The sequence below is a fragment of the Mesoplodon bidens genome (assembly GCF_964165515.1).
Source record: "Mesoplodon bidens genome assembly, chromosome: X".
Taxonomy (NCBI): domain Eukaryota; kingdom Metazoa; phylum Chordata; class Mammalia; order Artiodactyla; family Ziphiidae; genus Mesoplodon; species Mesoplodon bidens.
In genome coordinates, this window is record NC_138163.1 from 54,375,974 (window position 1) to 54,399,809 (window position 23,836).

Genomic DNA, 23,836 nt, shown 5'->3' on the forward strand with positions numbered 1-23,836 from the left:
TGAATGGAGAGACATCCTAGGGGAGCAGCCAGGAGGCATCTCTCTGTCCAACCAGAGGCTGGGACTAACAAAGAGCAAGGCAGAACATTAATACTTCAAGAGGTATTAGAATTTAATGTGTGAGTGAGGCCAGGGGAGTACTGATGTACAGTAGATATGTAGGATAGGTATGTATGTATATAAACTTAGGCAAATTAAGTCAATTGCAGGGTTCTAAGTTATAAAGCTCCTTTTGGTAGAAAGCTGCCTAAGTGGGTTCTGACTCTGTTCAAAGTCCCCAAGCCCACCCCCATCCCCCCACCCCCACTATCTACTCTGAACAGTTTCTGGATAAAGGGATTATGGTATATGTTGCCTAGGAAGACTTAGCTCAGTTTGAGGACTGGGTTCACCTTCCAGAGTTAGAAAGAATGGTTTTATGCAAAGGAAGGCCTTGCTGTTGTCTCTGTGGAAAGTGGACAACTTCCTGATCTGTAGCCCGTGGATACTAGAAAAGGGCCACTATTCAGGATGGCCTGTTGCATCTGCCTTCTGACTAGCTGGGGGATATCAGCCACCTCATCTGATTCAGCCTAAGAGAAAGAAGGGTCACAGCCTGAAAGGGTGTTGGGTGGTCACGCTCCTCCAGTCTAGAGGGTGGCTTCCCCTTCCTCACCCAAGGAGAAGACCCCCTTGCTGAGCAGCTGCCAGCCCTCCCCCAGGGCTGTGAAGGCCAACTCAGAAGAGCCAAGGGTGGCTTCAGCTGGGCTCCCAGAGCAACTCAGCTGGTCTCTCGGGATGCTGAGGTTTTCAGGAAAGAGGAGGATCTGGGGAAAATATCTAAGCCCATAAGTATTTCTTTAATGTTTCCCAATATAAGGTGAAAATAGGAACCTGAACGAACTGTTTCCCCCCGCCCCTTGAGAAAGGTCTGCCAGGGACTGAGGCAGAAGGAACTGAAGATATTCAAGGAGGAAACAGCATCTAGGTAGCATCGGGATGACTAGATCTAAGCCTTTGAGCTGAAGTTGTATGACACACGTTGCCCAGACTTTTTCAGGGGCACTTTGTGGGGGGAAGCGGGAGTGTCTTCAGTGTCACCTCCCTGTGTTGGGCCAGAGAGTAGGGCTAAGTCCCGTGTGTTCACAGTGCTGGAGCCCTCAGGTCATTAGGCTCCCCCAAATCCATCATTCCATGGAGAATGGAAAGGGGCCAATGGGCACTGCTTCACTCTGCAAGGCAACTTCTCTGCTCCCCATCTGAATGGCCTCCAAGTGCCATTAGCCTGGGCTGCAACAGAATTGTACTTAAGGGATTGATCTCAAACTTGAAGATTAAAGGGCACATTTCTAGAGTCAGAGGAATCATGCCTCTCCCTCCCGCGGCCCTCACACACCCACCTCGCATACCATCGAATCCCTGCTGCTGCCTGGAGCCCAGATAACTCCGGCTGAGGAATGTGGGGCCCGTGGGGACTGGAAAGGTTAGGTGAAGGCTGAGGGAAGGCTTTGACCAGAACTGGGAGAGGACCGTGGACTATAGGATGGGGATCTGGTTCCATCAGGAGGCCAGCAGAGTGTTGGTAGTCACATCAGAACTTCGCACACTGGGGAAGGCATGGCGGAGCTTCTCCATAATGTCTTCCAAGCACAGGCTGACATCTTGGCTCTTTGACCCCACATCATCTGAGTTGGAGAAGAAAGATGTGTGAAGAGAACTAGAAATTCCCTTATGAGGCCAAGGGGCTGAGGTAGGATGCTGCCGGCTGAAGGGTGAACCTATAGCATTTGTGTCTTCCCGGCACGATGCTTAGGTACATATGAGGTACTCGACATACATTTGTGGAATAAAGGAATGAATGAATCAGTCAATAAGCCAATCATCCCTGACCCTAAGCTCAAAGCCATGAGGAGAAACCAGTCCCAGCCCTAGCAGAACCTTAGGCAGGAGACCTGGGGCAAGACAAAGCCATGGAGGAAGGGGTCTGGAGGGGCTGGGGGAACTCACCTGCAGCTTGAGTGTCTGGAGTAGTCTGCCCTTTCTCCTGGGGGTGACTGCCTTCTGACTGCTGCGGAGAGGAAGCCAGGGACGAGCCTGCGGAGCCATTGCCATCCGATTCAGTATGTGGCTAGCAAGAGGTAAGGCATGACTTAAGTGGCTTTGCCTCCCTGACCTTACTTTGACAGACTCCCGAGCTCAGAAAGGTCCTTAGAGACATCATGCCCATCCCTTTGCCCTGGGACTTTAAGAAGCTTTTGGTGGTGCCCCAAACAGTGGTTTCCCCTTTCACGAAACTTCTTAGAATATTTAATTACTGAATACCCTCTTCCTTCAACAACATGTATCAAAGGCTCCCAGTTCTTCTAAGGATGCCATTGCCCCTAAATATCTCTTGCTGTCATTTCAGCTATAATTAAGCTATCTAGAACTCAATTCCCTCTGGAAATGTAGAGTTGCACACCTGATCCTTGGTTCATGACATAATATCGAATGTTAAGACCTCCAGGAATTCATCTAGAGGCCATCCCTTGGAGGATCTGGGGAAGAGGCATAGTGTGGTATTACCTGGTATGAATAATGACAATAATTATTCATAAATTATTCATTTATGAAATGTTTATTATAGTCCTGGCATCATGCCAAATTGTTTAAATGCATTATTTCATTTGACGTTCACCACAATTCCATGAAGTTGGTATATTTTTATCCCTGTTTTACAGATGAGGGAACTGGGGCTTAGTGAGGCTAAGTAACTTTCCTAACGTCCCACAGCCACTAATCGGCAGCACTACACTCAAACTCAGGGTTGTCTAACTCCAGAACCACACTACATCCTATACACTACCTCTCAAAGAGGAAAGGGACAAAAAGTAACAAGTGATCCCTTCACAATAAAAATCTTCCTGTTGCCAAGCATGTCCAAACTTGCTTCTTTCCAGCAAACATCAAAGTAGCAAAGTCAACGTCTTGGATGATTCTTTGAACTTTGTTCTTCCAATACCAGATTCAAATGGGTTGTGGGGAAGTGAGCCCTCAAAAGCCCTCCCTGAGCCCTAGGCCCCACGGTGGCTTGGATGGAGTGGAAGCTAGGTACAAGAGAATTGGCCAAGCGATGTGATATAGCAGCCCATTCCTCCCCCCAACTTTCCTGATTGCCAGCCCAGTTCTCTTCAGAAAGTCTTCCAACAGCCACCTCCCAGGAGCAAGAAGCACCTCTCCCTGGCCCGCCTGTGCTCGGAGGCTGCTCTGATTCTTCCCCTGGCCCCAGACTCACTTGCAGGAGCAGCTCCCTTAAGCGCTGCAGCTGGGACTCGAGTTGCTTGTTGTGGTCTTCAAGAATCTGCATGCGTGTCTCCAGGCGGCTCTTGTGCTGCCGAAGGATCCGGGCCTCAGCCAGCAGCTCCTCATTGCGGTGGTCCTGTGCCACCTCGGCAGAGCCCTCAGCCAGGGTGGGTGCCTCAGCAGCCTCCTCATGCTGCCACTTCAGGCGCCTCAGCTCCCCCTGGAGAATCCTGCCAAGGATGGAGAAGCCAAGGCCAATGACCTTCACAGGGTATTGACTGTCCAGGGCTCAGTGTCCCCTCATACCTAGGTGTGAGCAATCCCTCTGCTCTCCCATCCCCACCCCCACCCCAGCCCCCAAGCTGTGCTTTTTTTTTTTTTTTTTTGGTCGCAGCATATGGGATCCTAGTTCCCTGACCAGGGATCGAACCCGTGCCCTCTGCAGTGCTGCAGTGGAAGTGTGGAGTCCCAACCACTGGACGGCCAGGGAAGTCCATCCCAGCCATGCTCTTGCTTGAATGGCCATATCCACTTCCGCTCCAACACATATGTCATTTACTTTGCCATCCTTAGGCCACAGAGCAGAGAGAGCTGACATTTCATATAACAAATGTCTCAGGGCTTTGATGTGCTGCTTCGGGGATTAATTCTGACCTTAAAATCGGGCAGAAACACAGTCTGCAAATAAATGAGGCATTAGGGCCACTGACTCACCCACTCCTTTTTTAGACTTTTAGATTCCAGGGGAAGATAAAACATAAACAAAGGATCACCCATCTTTCCTCTTCTCTCTACTACCCTCCTCTCTGACCCACTTTAAACACCCATGTTGAGTCATCAAGGAAACAGATTCCAAAGAGTTGGTCTCCTTTGGAGGACATTACTTTTTTTTTCTTTTTTGCAACAGAATCACTCTCTCCCTAGTGTTTCCCAGGGCCTCCCCACCACTGCTCTAGTGCAGTGCTTCTCAAACTATCCATAGCAAAAAAAAACAGGGGGATTTTTCAATCCATCATGGATCAGTAAATGGTCTGAATGTGCATAGCTAGTACACAGCTCACACCACACGTGACTTGCTGCCCAAATGCAACAACACTCAACCTGGCCTATACCCAATTCAATGAAGACAAGTCACTAATTATGTGTGTGGATATTGTGGCAATGTCAAATTGCTATGAAAATTTCTAAAAGTTTACTCTTTATTTATGTATTTATCTTGTCTTGAACCAGTAACAAATACTTTGCAGATAGGCCCTGTTCTAAGGACTTGCTAATCCAAATACAGTCTGTAGGCCTGAGGCATGGGCATCCTTTAGGAGCTGGTTAGAAGTGCAGGAACTACGGCCCCACCCCAGACCTTCAAATCAGAATCTGCATTTCACCAAGCTTCCCAAGTGACTTGTATGCACACTAATGTTTGAGAATTACTTTTCTGGGGGTTGTTACTGATTCTACTACACACCCCCAAAGTGTCTTGGATGCTCCTCAGACTCCTGCTGCCCTCCATGCTTTACAGAGATCAGTGCCATCCCCATAATCTTCTTCACCTTCCCTCTTCCAGTGCTCAAATGCTCTATGCAGCATCCTCCTCCTCTTATTACTTTCACTAAGTGATAAGGACCTGTTTCCATTTCCAACAACTGAAAGTTCCTTGAGGGCAGAGGCATCGTCTCTTCTGTATTCTCTGTGTTTGCATTCTCTCTGCCTGTATCTATTGGGTACTTGGAGATATTTGGGTTGAGTTAAAAGGATTCAAATAATTATTAGGATAGCTAGCTTTTACTGAACACTTCCAATCAGATAGACACTGGCTAACACATTATATGCCTGATCATTTGATCTTCACAAGTGACCTTAAGAGGTAGGTACTCTTATCATCATCCCCATTTTACAGATGAGGAAATGGAAGATCAAAGAATATAAGTAACTTGTTCAAGGCCACATAGCTAGGATGTGGAAATTCAGGACTTGAATTACGCTGTCTGACTCTAGAACCCACACAGATCTGTGCCATTGCCACACCTACCGGTTCTCATCCTCTAAGTGGGCCAGGATCTTTTCGAGCTCCCCTTTGCTTTCAGTGGCCATGCTGCACGGAGCCTGCTGTCCAAAGGCTGGCTCCCGGTCTGTAATGGGGCTGGAGTGCCGCAGCAAGTACTGGTCCTCGTCTCTGTGTGGGGGTGGGGAGAGGAAAGAGGGGCCCAGGCACTGAAGTGAGAAACAGCTCAGTGTGTGAGTTCTCAGCTCCCACCTCAAGCCCCAGGAGAGCCACATGCTGGAGGATTCCCTCTCTAAGATACATAGAGAGGGAAAAGGCCATGTATTCAGGTTTAAGAGGGATAAAAGTGTTCAGAGGTGGCAGGGGTCATTATTGGGGGTAGTAGGAGAGAGTGTTTTCAGGATGCCGAGGCTCCTGGGTTCTACTTATAGTGACCTGGGAAACCATGAGTAAATTACTTCCCTTTCTGTGATGTTCCCCCACCCCACCCCGTTTCGCTTTCCCATCCCCAGGGGAATTGTGGCCTGCCTGAGTCCCAGTCCCAGGGCTGGATTTATCCGTGTAGCCAACAGTTCCTAGGTCCTCTGAGGAGGCCGGGGACCTCCCTAGAGATGAAGGGGCCCTTCTCTGGGCTATAGCACCAAGGAATCTCTCTGGCCACACTTCAGTCAAGTCCCTGGTATCACCCCAGGGTTGATGTGGCACTAGATGGGGCATTGGCATTTTGAGCATAAGATAATGGCTCATTTCTGCAACTTTAGTTGAGGACATATTCTTCTTCCCTCAGAGTTAGGAATAAAAGGATGGGATCTTGCAATAGAAAGGGACCTTGGCAGATGGCAGGGAGGTAGTTCATCCTTCATTACCCTGCTCGGTTGATAGAGGGCAGACTGCTTCTCTCATTCAATGCTGTGCCCAGAAAGCAGACTTCCTTCCTTAGGGTGTCAGGGACGCTATCCACACACAACCCACCTCCCACTGAGGATACACCCTCCCCAAGTGGTGGTAGAAAGAGATCCCAAAGGAGAGCTATTCCTGGCAAATATGCATCTGTGAAAACTCACATGCTGTCGTCTGGGGACAAGCTGTCATTAAAGAAGGGGCAATTTTGACTTTCCATCTCAGCAAGCCTAGGAAGAAAGAGCAGGAGCAGAAGGGAAAACAGTATGTGAAGACTGCCTTCATCTCAAGGACTGTAATCCCACAGGAGGATCATCAGGTTTGGGGGGCTGTCCCACTTCCCCCTCCCCCGCCCCAAACGTTAGGCCTCACTGGCTGCTGCAAAGCCCACTGTGCATGTCCCCCTGGCCCTGACTTCATTCTCTTTGCCCCACCTGAAAACCCCTTTCCCCCTTGGACTCCTTACAATTCCCCTCCCCCAGATCTGGTGGTACCTGCTGGCAAAATGCTCAATGCGGGAGTGTGTGTCAGCGTGTGGCAACATCGGGGAAGAAGCTGGCCTAGGAGAAAGCAGCAAAGACTCAGAAGACCAAAGACTGGGTAGCTGGGCAGCCTGTCTCCTCACCACCATCCTTCCACACCCCGCAACACCACCACCAAATTAGGGAGCTCCCAAGAGCTGATGGAAACAAGATATAGAGACTGGATTCTAGTCTGTTTCTCAGGTCAGATTCCTGGTCAGGCCCCAGCTGAACTGCCCTGTCAGTAGTTGGCTTTGCCCTGGAAGACGGCCCTAGGCCATGTGGGACTCAGCCCCTTCACAGCACATCCCTAGGCTCAGTGAGGATGCCTGCAGCCCCTGCTCAGCTACCGGTACTCACGTCTCACTGTAGTCGGCCTCCAGCACTGATTGCACAGGCAGATAACCTCGCTGAGGGTGTTTGCTGAAATAATGCTTTGAGCGGAATTTGTTCTTTAAGGTAGTGGCAAAGTCCCTCATGTTCTCACTGGATGTGGTCTGGGAGGAGACAAGATAGAGGGGCTCACCCTAATGGGCTATTCTAGGGAGGTGTGGCCACTCCCCTGGAGCACGGACCATGACTGGTAGTCCACTCTTGTTCATATTTGCCACACCTCGCTCCTAGAAAAAGATCTAGAAGGATACATGCCAAACTGTGAACACTGCTTGCCTCAGGGAAGTTAGACTTGAGGGGTGGGGACCGCACTGAGGAGGAAAGGGGGCTCTGTTTTATACTTTAAACGCCTCTACATAATTTGAATCTTTTACAATGACCGTATATTTGTTAACTTGTAGATATCTTTTACAGAAATTCTAGGGATGTAGAAGATGAGCAGGAGCTAGACACTTATCAGTCTACCATCTCTAGCCAGTTTCCCATGTATGACGTTAATAATGTTTATTTCTAAATGATAATAAAAGAAAAATAAAGGTCAAGGTCACTGCTCCGATTGGGTCACACATGCTTCTGTGTCAACAGAATTTGGAGAAGAGATGACAGCTCAGGGAGATGGATTATGGAGATGGGGAGGTAAGGTGGGAGAGAGCAGTGGGGGGAGCTGGGGACATGCTTGGGACTTTGGGAGTATGTGTGGGGAGAGAGGAATAAAGGAGTTTAAGGCGCAGCGTCAGCTCAGGAAGCTAAGCCTGGAGGTCTGAGTCCTGAACATAGCAGAGGAGAAATTCTGTGGCTGGAGTTCAGGGATGCTGGGCTCAGGAAGCTAGGAAGGGCACAGTTTCCAACGAAAGCCCAGTTGATTTGGGGGACCCAGGTAAAGAGCGTACCCCCTTTTCACACAGGAGACTGAGTAATGAAGGTGAGCACAAACATTGGTATTGACTAGAAGGGATGGAAGCAATGACAAGGTAGCAGGTGAAGACCAGGGGACAGAAACAATCCAGGAAGCTAAGCAGGAAAAACTAAATTGAGCGATCGAAGGCTAGTCACCTGTAACTGCCTTGCTGTCTCTACTTTTTCCTGAGACTTCTCTCTGCAGGAGAATAGTGAGTGCCTTTTAGATGGCCAAGAATGTCCTGGGCTGCTGCAGCCAGCTACTGCCCCGGTGAGGGTGAGGGAGAAGCTCTGCTAGAAGGACAGCCCTGGATCCCCCAAATTGGTCAATCACCAGGCCTGTTTGGAGGATGCTCCCCCACGGAGAGCAGAATACAGTGAGCTAATGCTGGACAAAATGGATCAAGCACCCAGAAGCTGAGAGTTGCCTGCCCCTCCCGCCCGCCCCAGAGGTTCCATACCGGGGTGTAATACTCCATGATGGGATAATGAAGCTTGTTGCCCTTGCTGGCCCTGCCTGTCAGGAAGCAGGTCTGGCAGATGTCCACGTTAAATTGTTTCAGACTCCGATACCTTGGGGAAAGGACAGGTGGTAGGAAAGAGGATGCAATATACTATAATGACTTCCCCCTCCCCCAAACATCCAAATATACACATACATTAAAAGGGGGTGAGGCATGGAACAGTAACCTCCTATACGTGGAGCACTTAACCTCCTATGCATAGCAGTGATAGAGTCCTCACTAGATGACTAGTCTTACTCCAGAGACCACAGATCTCCATGAAATCACATGCTCAGAATCCCAGGAAGTTCGGGAAGTAGCCCTGTCTTACCATCTTTTTTAAAAGGAAGGGTGGGATAAACAACAAGGTCCTACTGTATAGCAGAGAGAACTATATTCAATATCCTATGATAAACCATAATGGAAAATAATATTAAAAATGTATATATATATATATATATATATATATATGTATACCTGAATCAATTTTCTGTACAGCAGAAATGAACACAACATTGTAAATCAACTATACTTCAATGAAAAAAATAAAAGGGAGGGTGGGACGGGGTAAAGAGCTCATTATATCAAATAACCTTCTCAACCAAGGTGGCCTGAAAGGGTCCAGTTTCACAGGTATGACCACCTTCCTTGGAGAAGGCACACTTTCAATATGAAGACAACTGATTCTATCAGCCGTGGGCAAGTGGGCTAAAAATTATTCCCCAAAGTTATTTATAATAATAACTCTATTATAACTGAATATAGACTAGCCCTTCAGATCCAATTCCAAAGCCTGATTGGACTGGCCAGACCTAATAGCATAGTATGGTGAAATGTCTAGACTTAGAGCAGTCAGAGGATCCGACATCGTATCCTGGAGCTACACTAGCCAGCAGTGTGAACTCCACCTCTGTGCCTCATTTGCTTGTGACAAAGTGAGAGAGTGGCATGGACATACATACACTACCAAATGTAAAGTAGATAGCTAGTGGGAAGCAGCCGCATAGCACAGGGAGATCAGCTCGGTGCTTTGTGACCACCTAGAGGGGTGGGATAGAGAGGATGGGAGGGAGGGAGACGCAAGAGGGAAGGGATATGGGAACAGATGTATATGTATAACTGATTCACTTTGTCAAAAAGCAGAAACTAACACACCATTGTAAAGCAATTATACCCCAATAAAGTTGCAAAAAAAAAAAAAAGCAGGGTGGTTGTAAAGAGAGTATGTGCTAGTGCTTTAAAGTGGTAAAAACAAGCATTTTATGATGAAAGCCAAATTCAGGATAGCGGCTACCTTTGTGGGGACAGGAGGGAAATGTACTCAAGGAAACTTCAAATATATTGTTTTATATAGTATATAAAATATGTATATAATATATAAATTTGTAGATATATAAATGTATTATATAATATATATAAATATATTGTAAAATATTGTTTGTTTCTTCAGCTTGGTGGTGGGTGCCCACCGTGGGGCACTGGGGCCTGCTCATACAAGCTCATGAGAGCTGGTTGTTAAAATTTCAGGAATTTTCCAAGCCAGTTGTTAAATATAGCCATTATTTAAAAATTAAATTGTATAAACTCACAATTAAGCAAATGGTATTAAAAACAAAGGTAATAAATACTCAAACTCATCACTTCCTATTTCACTATTATCTATGCTCTCGAGGTTGTCTACATTTGTTATACCTGGTGGTGGAAATACTATAAATGGTGTGCAACTGTGCATCTCTTCCTGACCTCCTATGGGTAGCCTGACACTGGCCACAGTGGGAGTATTTACATCATGGAAATTAGCCAATGCTATATCACGTTTCTCTTTTGCTTTCTAGAGAGTAGCACATTCGCCAGCACACCTTTTGGTGCGTAGGTGTTCTCATATGTCAGGATGTTGGGGGCTTCTGGGTTCTACTTAATGCTCCCTGGGAAACAATGAACAAATTACTTCCCTCTCTGTGCTGTTCTCCCACCCCACCCCCTTTTGCTTCTCTATACATTTTTCTAGGTCTGAATACTTCATAACACAACTAACAGAAAAAAATTTCATCATTTTTGAGTTTTTTAAAAATTAAACATTCTGCAGTAGAAAGGATTATAACAGTATATAACAACATACAATAGATTAGTTGTAATTATATAATTATGGAATGCCCTGTTTTGCAATATATGATTTATATGTAACATGGCCTATTTATTATTAGTATCACTCCAGCAGGTATTGCTTTCCCTACCTGAAGCCTTTGATGGGGCACTGCCTACAGATAGAGCACTTGGTCTGATGCTTCACTTGTTCAGCAATGGTGACCCGATGCAGAACAGCCAGCCACACCATGGACTGGGGCTCCAAGTTGACCCATTCCAGGAACTGTGCAGCTTCAATGACTGGCTTCCCAGTGCTCTAGAGAAACAAGAAGCCCAGTAGTGATGTTGGAGGCCCAGTGTCTTGTGCCTAGAATGGCAGCCCTCAGGGGAGGAGGAGAAACAGCAAGACCTGGTTGGACTCTGGGTTAGACTGTTCTCCAGAGGTGTCCACCTTCTACCCTGTCCTAGTTGACCTGGTGCCCTCTCCTCAGGACTCTGACCCTAAAAGCCCAGAGAACCCTCTGCCCTGTTGCTCCAGCCCAACAAACTCCCTCGCATCTGAGTACTTCAGATCAAAAGCCCAGCTCTCAGTCCTCCCTCCCTTCTTCCCAGCCCCTGTCCCATCATTCCTCCTTCCCTCCCTCCCCAGTTCCATACTCACAAAACGGAAGCAACTACGGACGCTGGGCTCCACGTTGCTGCCCCCAAAGGCCGCCACTTCCCCCAGCTGACGGGGCACCTGAATGGCCTCATGAAGCAGGACACCAAGGTGGCGCTGGTCACACTGGCTGCCTGAGTTGGCCACTTGGCTGAAGAGGTCTGCTGGCCCCACCGTAAGTCATGGCCAAGCCCGATACAGGGATGGCCAGAGAATGGTGTGAGGAGAAAGAACAGAAAAAGAAGACAGGGAAAGAGCACATTGACTTAGCTAATGACTTTTGAAACTGGAATACCTAAAGGTCCATCCCTGACCTTCTAGAAGTCCAGGAGTTCTAAAAGCAGCATTCCTCTGGGTTCAGAGAGAAAAAAGTGAGTCAGACACAAAGACAGAGAGCATCAGAAAGACAATGGGAGAGAGGGGTGAAGACAGAGAGCAAGCTGTGTGTGAGAGCGGTGCCAGACACAGATATGACACTGCTGGGAAAACACAGTCTCAAGAAGCAAGATGAAGGGGTGTGGGGTTCAAGGGTGCCTGAATATGAGTTGCAGTCAGTCTGCCCTCTCCCCTCCTGTTCATGTAGGAATCTCTCAGTTATCCACACAGATGAAAAGAAACACTGGCATGGATAATCCAAAAAAAGGGGATAATTCAACACACTTGATCATCTAAGAATTCACTCTAAATCACTGTGGAACAAACTATGGTACTTATATATTTGAGCATGGTCTATATCTGCCCTTGTGGGAACTCCCCCGTACCACCCCAACTTTAGAAAACCTCCTCCAGAGGTTCTTGTCTGTCCGTTTCATACGTCACCTAAGGCCCAGAAAAGGAACAGAACCAAAAGACAGAGGGCCTGGGGTTTATTTCTGGATCCATTACTGACTAGCTTGTAAAACCTTGGGTAAGTCATGAACCTCTCTATGCTGCAGTTTCCTTACTTATAAACAGAGACTAAATCATCACTGTCCATCCCGTCTCAAAGGAACATTGGGAGGAATAAATTATATCATAGCTATGAACATACTTTGAAAAGTCTTTTTCCCTGTAAATCTTTCCTAGACGCTGTCCTCACTCTGCTGTGCTCTGATATAGTACATATCCTTTGCCATTCAGATCATTCTAATTAGCACTCTAAAAAATGCTTTCTGTGTACTTCTGTATCCTCTTCTGGACTGTAAACCACTTGAGGCAGGGACCATGTCTAACTGGACCTTGTACTCACCACATGTAGCACAGTGGTCAACGCACATTAAACACTTGACACTAATGATGCTGTTGCAGAAAAATGCAAAATGCTGTACAAATGATGGAGGATGGAGGGGAAAGCAAAGGTACTGTACACCAGAGAGGTTCAAACCTACAGAATTACATGTTGTCCACCTCCCAGATAATGGGGATTATTGCACACCACCCACGTGATCACATGGGAAGTCTCCAACAGAATGTGTGACCTAGTTTTTTTTTTTTTTTAATGTATAGCTTTTTATTTTATTTCAGATGGCTGTGTCGATGATGCAGGTTCTCAGGAAACCCCCAAAACCATAAATGCCTTTCAAAGCTTTTGACAGTCAGGGTAAATTGAACAATTCTCAGTGATGTATTATATAGTAAAAACCATTCCATTTATAAAAACCAGCACACACCTGCCTCGTAAACAATAAAACTGTCCTCTTCCACATTTGTGTGATGTGGTTTGAGCTTCAGATTGGGAGAGGGCTAAGCCTGATAGGCCAAAGGGAAATGGAACTAGAAAGTCCAGGTCCTGGGTATCCCAGGTTCCCAACTCAGATCCCCATCAAGTAATTACACCACATCAGAAGAAACCAATGCCCTTGGAGTAACAGTGGGAATAATAACAGGCCTTAGACCCATCTTGGCCTTTGGCTGTTGTGGATTCTTTGCAATAACTTGGACCAGGAAGCATTACAAGGTAGCCTGAGTAGCCCTCTGCTGAGTCATAAGACTGATCTTCTGGTTATCTTAGACTTTTCTTCCTCCCACCACACCTCTCCCTCCACACAACTCTACTCCAAACTTTGGAGTTGTACTCACACTGCAGTTTTTCCTTCACTTCTGTGCCACACAGGCATGCAATGCCAGTCTTAAAGGACAATGCCCGCATCTTTCCACTGCGACCACTAGGTTTAAAAGAAGAGACTGAGAATATGAATATCTGTAAAGGGTTAACATCTTGGCAGTCATGTCCCTCACAGGGTTGATCCCAGCAGGGCTCTGTGCCAGCCATGCCCCAAGCTGAGCTGAGTCCAAGTGCACCAGGGGAGCAATTCCTTCCCACCATGCCCACTCCAGATGTCCCACTGAATTTCACCATGGAGGCTGTCAGGGCTGCAAGTCCTTACCTATCAAAAACATTGAGGAGCCAGTTGAGGCTCATGTCCACACAGAGTGGCACATTGACCAGGATGCCTCTTTCCTCCTCCAGCCGTTCATATAAGGCAGTCAGGCAGTGAATGACCTCCACCACATCCATTACATGTTCACTGGCCTGCAGATCATGCTCATTGAAGATCTCCAGGGCTGTGGTTAAAGTTACCAGGTCCACTGGGAAGGAAAGGAGAGAAGGAGAAACTATAGCCAAAAGTAGAACACCAGGGACTAGACAGGAAGATACGGCCACCAGCATCACCAAATCTGACTCAATCTCCAGACTAACCATCTGTAAGTATGAAACAAGCTTGCCCTTTACCAAGACCCTCAACCCAAGTAAGGAGAAGGCAGCAGAAGGCCCCCTAAATTAACCCCAAATGTTTCTATACCCAAATGTTTCTTGACATCAGTTTCAAGAAGATGGTGGGATTTGGGTAAACTCCCAGGGGTTGAATACCACTTTTTTTTAACTTTCTTTGTCTTTACACGCATTTCAACTGCAAATAAGTTGGTCTGTGAACCTCGTTCTGAAAACCTAGTCACTGGTTATGAAGGCTCAGGTATGCCTGGGTAAATGTGACATAACTCAGGAGGATTTTTTTTTTTTTTTTTGCAGTACGCAGGCCTCTCACTGTTGTGGCCTCTCCCGCCGTGGAGCACAGGCTCCGGACGCACAGGCCCAGCGGCCACGGCTCACAGGCCCAGCCACTCCACGGCATGCAGGATCCTCCCAGACTGGGGCACAAACCTGTGTCCCCTGCATCGGCAGGCGGACTCTCAACCACTGCGCCACCAGAGAAGCCCAGGAGGATTTTTTTAACTACCTCCAATGCTGGAATCAGCCTAGCCAGATAACCTGGTCCAGGAAGACTGAATGGACAGTGTCTCAGAGAAAAGACAGAAGGCACATTATATATGCAGCCATGTTGTCCCCTAACCACTGGCATTCGCTTCAACAGTTCTGCTGCTACATCCAATAACCCCAAGATGGTGAAAGAACACAAGCCTCCAGTGGCTCCAAACCATTTGCTGGGATACTTCTTGCCATAAAACACTTGCTTGATTATCCGTTTTGGGCAGGGAAGAAGGGACAAGGAAGAGGATAGCTGTGGGTTAATTTGGAAATAAGTCTGGGGGTTGGGGAAAATAGAAGGGCCTTGGAAAAATCAGGTGCCCACAGCCAGCATATCTCAGCCTTTGGAGAGTCCCCACAAAGCCAATCTACAGCACTGGGCAGGTGGGATGAAAGTGGGAAACAGTCAACAGATGAGGAAGGGTAGGTGTGGGGTGAAGGCTATAAGGGAAGTGTAATGGGAGACTTACGACGCAGTGCCTTCTGGACTCTGCGTAGCTTCATGGCAGTGCGGTAAGCTGAGAACTTAATGTTGTTCAGATCAGCTGCAGAGAATGGAAGGAGACCCACTCATATCAGGGAAATGCAAATTAAAACCACAACAAGATACCATGTTACACCTGCCAGATTGGCAAAAGTAAAAGTCTGACAATAGCAAGCGTCAGCAAAGATGTGGATGAATGAGAATTGCTGGTGGAAGTGTAAACTGATACAATCACACTGGAAAACAACTTGGTATTACCTAGTAAAATTGAACATTCATATATTCTATGACCCAGCCAGCTATATATCCTAGAGCAGTGATTTTCTCATGTTTTGCTTGTTTGTTTGACCAAGCAGCACAGTTCTTGTTAGCTCCAAACTAGAAACGACCAAAATGTCCATCAGTAGTAGAATGGCTGAGGAAACTGTGGTATATCCAATGGAACACTCCATGGCAGTGAAAATGAATGAACTATAGTCACATGCATCAACATGGGTAAAATTTACCACATAATAGTGAGTCTCTCTTGGCAGTCAAAGATAAGGTGCATGAGAGTCATATTTGTAGCCTGGATAGTATCTTTCAAAGAAGATCTAGTACACATCTATAAGCATGATTACCTAATGTGATGATAAAATCGTTCAGGGAGAGTATAGAGCTTCCAGTTGAGGGAGGTGCAGAGGGGAAAGGAAAGAAGGCTACTGGAAAAAGCACAAGGACTCACTTCCACCCTCACCTGCTTGTTGAATAGGATTCCCTTCTATTTTTTTTAATTTATTTTTTATTGAGGTAACATTGGTTTATAACATTTTGTAACTTTCATGTGAACGACATTTTATTTCTACTGCTGTATACCCTACAAAGTGCTCACCACCAAAATTTAATTTCCATCTGTCACCATACAGTTGAACCCCTTTACCCATTTCAACTTCCCCCTACCCTTTCCTCTCTGGTAACCACTACTCTGTTCTCGGTATTTATGTGTTTGTTTTTCTTTTGTGCATTTATTTTGATTGTCTCTTTTTATATTCCACATATAAATGGAATCATATGGTATTTGTCTTTCTACTCATGTCACTCAGCATAATATCCTCAAGGTCCATCCGTATTGTCACATGTGGCAAGATTTCATCTTTCTTATGGCTGTGTGTGTGTGTGTGTGTGTGTGTGTGTGTGTGATCCAGCTATCCCACTTCTGGGTATTTATTCAAAGAATATAAAAACACTAATTCAAAAGGATATATGCACTCCTATGTTCATCACAGCACTATTTACAATAGCCAAGACATGAAAACAACCTAAGTGCCTATAGACAGATGAATGAATAAATAGGATATGGTATATATATATATATATATATATATATATATATATATATATATATATATATATATACACACACACACACACACACACACATACACACACACACACAATGGAATTGTGTATTCCACACAATGGAATACTACTCCCTTATATTCTTTTTTTTTTTTTTTTTTTTTGTGTGTGTGTGTGTGTGGTACGCGGGCCTCTCACTGCTGTGGCCTCTCCCATTGCAAAGCACAGGCTCCGGACGCGCAGGATCAGCGGCCATGGCTCACGGGCCCAGCCGCTCCGCAGCATGTGGGATCCTCCCAGACCGGGGCACGAACCCGTGTCCCCTACATCGGCAGGCGGACTCCCAACCATTGCGCCACCAGGGAAGCCCTCCCTTATATTCTTATAGGACAAAGGCAACTGTATAGACCTCCACACTATACAGGAAACTTGAATTCTTACCTAGGGTTTGGTATAACTCAGTCATCTTGGGATGGTCCCAGCATGTGGTCTGAGCCTGGTGGCTACAAACAGAAGCATCAATAGTGCCAGGGTCTATACCACCCCCCAACCCCTCAAACACACATGCACACACCCCTCAGCGATAGGTTGGATGCAAGGAGGAGCAGGATCTGAGGGTGAACCCTGAGGATCCCAAAGCACAAGGGTTCACCTTTACCAGGTAGAATCTTAAGCTCTTGAGATGAGTAGGAGGAAAAACTGGAGTGAATGGAGGAATCCCAACAGGTAAGGGGTGAGAGGGATAGATAGAAAAAAAGACAGGAAAAGGAGGGGGTGGGCAGGTGACTGACCCATTTCCGATTCAGATGATCACTCACTTGATATAGTAGGGAACTTTATTGGGTGAAATTGCTCTTTCCCAGGGAACCTGAACAGAGGCTGGTGAGAGAGAAGAGAAAGAGAAAGAAGCTGACTACTAATGCTCTTCAGGCCCCTGGTTACTCCCCTGCTCTATCCTCTCAAAGAAATAGTTAAGCCCAAAAGGGGATGCCTGACTCTCATTGCCAGCTCTTAACAGCCCCTGAGCATGGGGTAAACACTTTTAAGGAACACACTTCTCTCCCTGACGTTTGGGTGAGGGAAGGAGAAGAGGTTGTCACTGGTACCCTCATGTGCCAGAGACATGACAAGGGCATGAACAGGTGGCCTTGGCCACCCTATCTTCTCCCTGAGCTGTCTGCCATTTTATCCATTCAGCAGAAGGCAGCTAGTGTGCTGCTGTGTATATGAAGTGGACCCTACTTTCCTCATGGGGCTCAAAGCCCTTCCCCCAGAAGGTCAAGCTTCTCAGTCCTGTGGGACAATGGGGAATGGGACTGCTCACTCCTCTCCGGTGAGGAACTCTCGAAAAGGTGTCTCTCTCTGCTCTGTGTCTTTAACATACGGATGCTCCAGGAGAGGCTCAGTCACCTGGCCAACTTCCTCATTGCAGTTTCCCTGGGTACAAGAGCCCTCTGCAGGTGTATCTGCATGCCAGTGATTATAATTCAATAGTTCTAATTACCATTAACATTGGTTAAGTTCCTACTATGTGCCAGATACTCTGCTGAATGCTCTGTGTGCATATCTAATTTTCATATCTGTACATTCCCACTATCTCCACGGCTGCCACCCTGATCTGGGTCACCATCATCCCTCATCTAGATGGTTGCAGTATGCAATATGCATCCTGAAAGGTCTCCTTCCTCCCACTCTTGCCCCCCAACACTCTGTTAAAACATAAGCCGGATCATGTCATCCCTCTGCTCAATCCCTCCAGGCCCTCCATGCTCTGGCCTCCTGCTCCCATTCTGACCTCTTGCTCTCTCCCCTCGTCACTCAGTTCTACACTGGCCTCCTTGCTGTTCCTCAGGTATGCCCCTGCCTTACGGTCCTGGAAGTTGTTGTTCCCTCTGCTCTTCCCTAAGATATCCACATGGCTCATTCCTTCACCTCCTTGAGGTTTCCACTCAGTTGCCTCCCTCATTAAGTCCAGCACTCCCTAATTCACGTCTTCCCTGCTTTCCTTTTTTCTCCATAGCACTTGTCACCGATTGACTTTATATATATTTTCCTTATTTGTTTATGGTCTGGCTTCCTCCTGTAGAATGTAAGCTCTCCACGTCCAAGGATTGTTGTCTATTTTGTTCACTGATGTAGTCCCAGTACCTAGAACAGTACCTGGCCCACAGTAGGCCACCAAGAAATATTGCTGGAACAATAAAGTCATTTAATTCCCATAACTCTACCAGCTATGTAATATTTTCCCTCTTTTTACATATGGGAAAATTGAGGTTCAAAAAGGTTAAGGTATTTTTTTCAAGCTTGCACAGATATAAAGTCGAGCAGCTGTGACTCAGATCCAGGTCTCTCTGGCTCAAGAGCCTGTCCTTTTAACCACTACACTACACTGTTTTATCCTACTGCTTCTTAGATGCCAAGGTACACTGCGCTCCCACCAGGCCCCCAAGGGACAAGAGTAGACCCTCTTGGAAGGTGGCTGAGTTTCTACCAAGTGAAGCTCAGTTTGTCTCACATACAGGAGAGGAAGTACTGTGACCCAGGCCCAAAGTCCCGGTGGGCATCCTGGAGCTGCTTAAGTCTCTCACCAACTGACACCTATGGAAAGAAGGTGCAAGAAGTCAGTGGACTCATTCCAGGTATCCAGGGTAGGATTTCCACGTGCCTCTGACAATCTTTGTGAATTCCCTCAGAGGCTGCCTCTTCTCCAGCTCCAGATCCTCCCACCATTCACCCAAATCCTAGCCTTCCCATGGCACTCCCAGGGGTCAGAGAAGAGCATCCCTAATTCCAGGCCACAGTCACCCTTCATCTGCCCCTGTCTACCCTGAGGGGCAGACAGGCCCCTCTCAGACCATTTTAATCACTTCCTGCAGTTTAGAGGTTGAGAAGCCTGTTTCCTGGCCCCAAATTCTCCACAACTCTTTTCCCACATAGATTCCAATTCAATGCCCCTTCACTTCCTTCGGGCCTGGGTAAGTGGCCCCCCAAGCCTAGTTATACCAAGCCTTTTCCTCATGCCTCATTCCAGGCTTCTCTTTTACCTGTAGCTGTTTCCACCGGATGTTGATCTGCTCCAGGGCCCGGGAGTTCTCCATTGACAAGTGCACATCAGAAATGGCAAGTTGATGGGCCAGATCATTCACCAACTTCACTCCATCTTTCATGGGGAAGAATTCTTCTTTGAATAGCTATAGAGCCAAAACCCAAGTGCCACAGTAGGTAGAAAATAGGAAAGAGGAACCATTAGTCATTTTAATAGCGCAACCTCAGTGCTTGCCTATTAGGGCAACCAGACTAAGGTGTGTGCGTGGTGGGGGGGCATTGTCCTTATCCTCTTCCTTTTCTACTTTCAGAAGACACCAGGGGAAAGAGAAGCCAGTAGAAGGGCAGAGGAGACTTCAGCTAAACCAGCCCCCAGATCTAGCACAGAAACTGGGACAGACTCTATTGAAGTCCAGGGCAACAATGGAGCCTCAGCAGCAGGAACACTGTCAGGGTCTGTGAGGAACATCTGGTCCCGGGGTGGACTGTAGCCACGGGAGGGGGCCTGCATACCTTAAGAGCCTGGATGTGCTCAGGAAGTGAATCAATGAAGAGATCCCCAATGGGCTCCCAAGTGGCTCGGACTCCCTCGGCCTGAGTCAGAGTTGCGCTTAATTCCTCCATTGCCCCTTGGATCTCCAACAGCTGCTCCAGAGTGCGTTCAATGTGGCGGTGCTGGTCCACGCAGCGGGCTGTCAGCTTCTCCCATAGTTCACTGGCCACTGTTGCCTGCTTCCACACAAAGCGGCTAAGATTCTGGATCCGCTGTCTGGGAGAGGTATCTGCATGGGCAGGCACGAAGTCAGGTCAGGCCAGCCAGGCAAGGATAGCCATGGAAAGACAGAGACAGATAGCCCTTTGTAAAATGCGTGTGTGTGTGCATGTACGTGTGTATATATATTCATACACACACAAATACATTTTTTTTCATAGTTGAGCTCCTTTGGAAGATTCAGCTTTTTAAAAAATTAAAATTTTTATTTTGAGTTCGCTGTAGATTCACATGCAATTATAAGAAATAATACAGAGGGACTTCCTTGGTGGCACAGTGGTTAAGAATCCGCCTGCCAAAGCAGGGAACATGGGTTTGATCCCTGGTGCAGGAAGATCCCACATGCCGTGGAGCAACTAAGCCCATGCACCAACCACAACTACTGAGCCTGCACTCTAGAGCCCACGGGACACAACTACTGAAACCCAAGTGCCTAGAGCCTGCGCACCGCAATGAAGAGTAGGCCCCACTCGCTGCAGCTAGAGAAAGCCTGCACGCAGCAACAAAGACCCAAGGCAACCAAAAATAAATTTAAATAAATAAATAAATAAAGCTTTCCTGTGGTCTCACATCACTTCCAGCTCCTGCCTAAATTCTTAAAAAAAAAAAAGAAAGAAAGAAATAATACAGAGATCTCATGTACCCTTTAGCAAGTTTCCCCAAATAGTAACTACTTGCAGAACTATAGTATAATATCACAACCAGGATACTGACATTGACATAATCCACCAATTTTGTTGAGTTCCCCAATTTTACTTGTACTCATTTCTCCCTCTCTCTCTCTCTCTCTCTCTCTCTCTCTCTCTGTGTGTGTGTGTGTGTGTGTGTTTTGTTATACACGATTTTATCACATGTGTAGGTTCATGGACTCACCACCACAGTCAAGAGACCATACAGGTGTTTTCCACTTATTATATCATGAGGATTTCCTCATATTCTTAAGAAATGGGCAAGGTAAAGAGTGAGCAAAATATTTAAGACGTGTAGTGAGGCAAGTCATTGAGTCCTATTCACGTGACCTTGGAATGCGATTTTGCATTAGTGTCTGCTGCCCACTTCCTTCCAAAAAAGGGAGGTATTTTATGAAGACCCAACAAAGGAGAGGTTAGTATAATTTGCCCAGCCTTTCCACCTAGGCTCCTAAATTGTAAGTTTCCTCTTCCTCCCTCAGACCTCCCCTCAGACGTAGATTCAGAGCCCCCAAACTCCAGACTAATTGGAATTGTCCTGCTCTCTTGAGCTCGTTCTATCTGAGGCCCATTGGACAGTAAATTGAGTACTAGTCAGTACTCAGTAGGAGGGGCTCAAGGTAAACTGAGAGGGTCAACAGCACTGACAAAGGGCTGCAGTAACAAAGGGTCCTTTCAGGCTATACATAACCAGTCTCAGAAGGTTGAAGCCTCTTTCTAGAGAAGAGGGCGTGCTGGGCCACCACTCAGACCTGAGCACCACGGATCCCACCCTGCTGCCTTATTTAAACCTAGACCTAAAGTGACCCGCTCTATTGATGAAAGGGGGCCAGAACTCACCAGGGTCAGAATTAAAGAGTCATGATCAGTTCTCTTTTCAAATGCAATCACCAAAACTTTTAGATTTTTTTTAAAGGTTCTTATTTTCTGGTTGATTATAGCAGTGCCACATGCCTCTCTATGTTGTAATAAAGCAGTATGCTTTTAAAGGACATACTACTACTTTTACTTACTGAGTTACTTTAATGCATTTGAGTCTTTTTTTTTTCTTTTTCATGCCTTATTAAATGGCCACACATGATGCTCCAGAGAGCTACATACAGCTTTAGGCCACACGCTCATCTCCCCTGCTCCGGGCTCTGTTCTCTTTGCTTTTTCTTATAGTGTGAATCTGGCTTCTTCCCAACTTTGGACTCCCAGGAGAAAATTATCCTCCTAGGTAACAGTTGAGAAAATGAGTTTGGGGAGGGCAGGAAGGTGTTTAATGGTTCACAGCTCAAGAAGAAGATGAAAGGGGGGAAGATCACCCACCTTTGCTCTCAGAGTGAGGCTCCTCTAACTCATCAAATGGGTGCTGGGACAGGAAGGCCTGAGCTGACTCCAACACAGAGTAGATATAGGGGCCCCGAGACTTGACATCTTCCATAAAGGCCTGTGAAGTTAGCAACGTGGTCAGTGGGGAAGGAAAGTCTTTCAATTGCTTTGAAATCCATCCTGCAATCGACAATCTTTCTTCTCCTCAGTGCAGCTTGATCCTTTGGCGTTATCCTGTATCTTTGGGCTACTCAGACTGAAGATGAGCAGTCTTCTCCTTAGGCAGAAGAATAACTCTGACACTGGAAGGTCTATTTACCCTGAAATGGGTCTGTCTATGACACAAGGTAGAGTGAAATGTGGGGACTCGGTGCTGGGAATCTTGGCTCTCTGGAAGACTCAGAAAGTCCTCTGTGAGGGGCTTAGACAAATCAAAGCCAGGATGGGCAAGATTTATGTTAAAATTTTAATAAGTTTTTTTGTTGAAATATACACTAATAAGAGTATACAAACCAAAAGTGTACAGCTCAATGAATTCCCATAAAGTGATTCAATCTCTGTAACCAGTACTGAGATAAAGGAACAGAACTCCACCAGCATCCTGGAAGGCTCCCTCATGACCCCTTCTGGTCACTCTCTCATTCCCCCCTCCCGCAAGGTAACCACTATCCTGACGTGTAACACCACCGATTAATTTTGCCCATTTTTGAACTTTATATAAATGGAATCATACAGTGTGTGCTCTTGTTTGTATTGGGCTCTTTTTTCACTCAGCATATTGTCTTTAAGATGCATCCACGCTGTGGCCCACATTTATAGTCTATTTTCTTGTTGTATGGTATTCCGTTCTGTAGTCATCTTTTAAATTGAGATATAAATGATCTATAACATTGCAGACGTTGAAGGTGCACAATACACTGATTTCAAACATTTATGTAATATGATTGCCATTAGCTAACACCTCTGTCACATCACATGATTATCATTCCTTCTGGTGCGTTCTGGATTCATTTTAAGAAGCATGTTGCTATTTTCTGATTATAGAGGTAATATATGTCACAGAAATCTTAGAAATCTCGGAAAAGTATGAAGAAGAAAATTAAAAAGAACCCTGATTTCATCACTTGGATTTAACCATTGTGAAGATTTTGAAACAGTTTCTTCTTCTGTGTGTATACATGTGTATACATACATACATATCTATTTTTATACAGTTAAGATCCACCTGTATATAGTTTTGGATCCTGTGGTTTTTCACTCAGTATTATATTATGTTCATTTTCCCATGTCCCCATTACAAATCAGGGCAGAATTTTAAGGGAGGTCAATATTTGATGGGAAGAATAGAGGGGAAAGATTTGACTTATTCTCTGGAGTACTATCCACAGACCAGTAGGACTGTACACAGCTTCCTGTGACTTTAAGCATCTAAGCAGAAACTGGGCATCCATCAGTCAGGGTGTTGCAGAAGAGATCCCTTCCCGATGGAGAGGCTACACACCACGGCCTCTGTAACTCTAACCTACCGCGTGCGTCTCCTTCTCCTGTTGCACCAGGGCCACATCCCCTTGTAGGGGCAGCTGAGCTGACAATTCCTCATCCTTTTGGCTGAGCCAGTCAATAATCTCTTGGAGAGGGAGCTGAAGCTTTCCACTGTGATCTGAGAAGGCCTCTAGGCGGGCGCTGCACACAATGGTAAGACCAGTGATTTTCAATCCTCTTGTTAAGTT

General features: G+C 46.4%; 1 protein-coding gene across 2 annotated transcripts; it reads right to left on the reverse strand.

Annotated features, from left to right (window-relative positions):
• Positions 1-1,539: 1,539 nt before the first annotated feature.
• Positions 1,540-23,782, reverse strand: LOC308609041 (dystrophin-related protein 2-like; the record flags this gene model as incomplete). 2 transcript variants are annotated; one of them, XM_081222522.1, is made up of 20 exons in its annotated part: positions 23,633-23,782; positions 22,104-22,224; positions 19,845-20,113; positions 19,331-19,477; positions 18,806-18,884; positions 17,105-17,165; positions 16,728-16,789; positions 14,935-15,009; positions 13,627-13,785; positions 13,276-13,380; positions 11,221-11,378; positions 10,709-10,875; positions 8,433-8,544; positions 7,042-7,178; positions 6,655-6,720; positions 6,325-6,390; positions 5,288-5,431; positions 3,254-3,491; positions 1,987-2,107; positions 1,540-1,664 (listed from the first exon to the last, which is right to left on the reverse strand). In XM_081222522.1, exons 2-20 carry the CDS (start codon positions 22,216-22,218, stop codon positions 1,540-1,542), a joined length of 2,406 nt encoding a protein of 801 aa, XP_081078648.1. In that variant the 5' UTR covers positions 22,219-22,224; positions 23,633-23,782. The 2 variants fall into 2 exon arrangements, with proteins under 2 accessions (XP_081078648.1, XP_081078647.1); XM_081222521.1 differs by having other exon boundaries at positions 13,276-13,361; positions 13,584-13,785.
• Between the last annotated feature and the right edge of the window lie 54 nt (positions 23,783-23,836).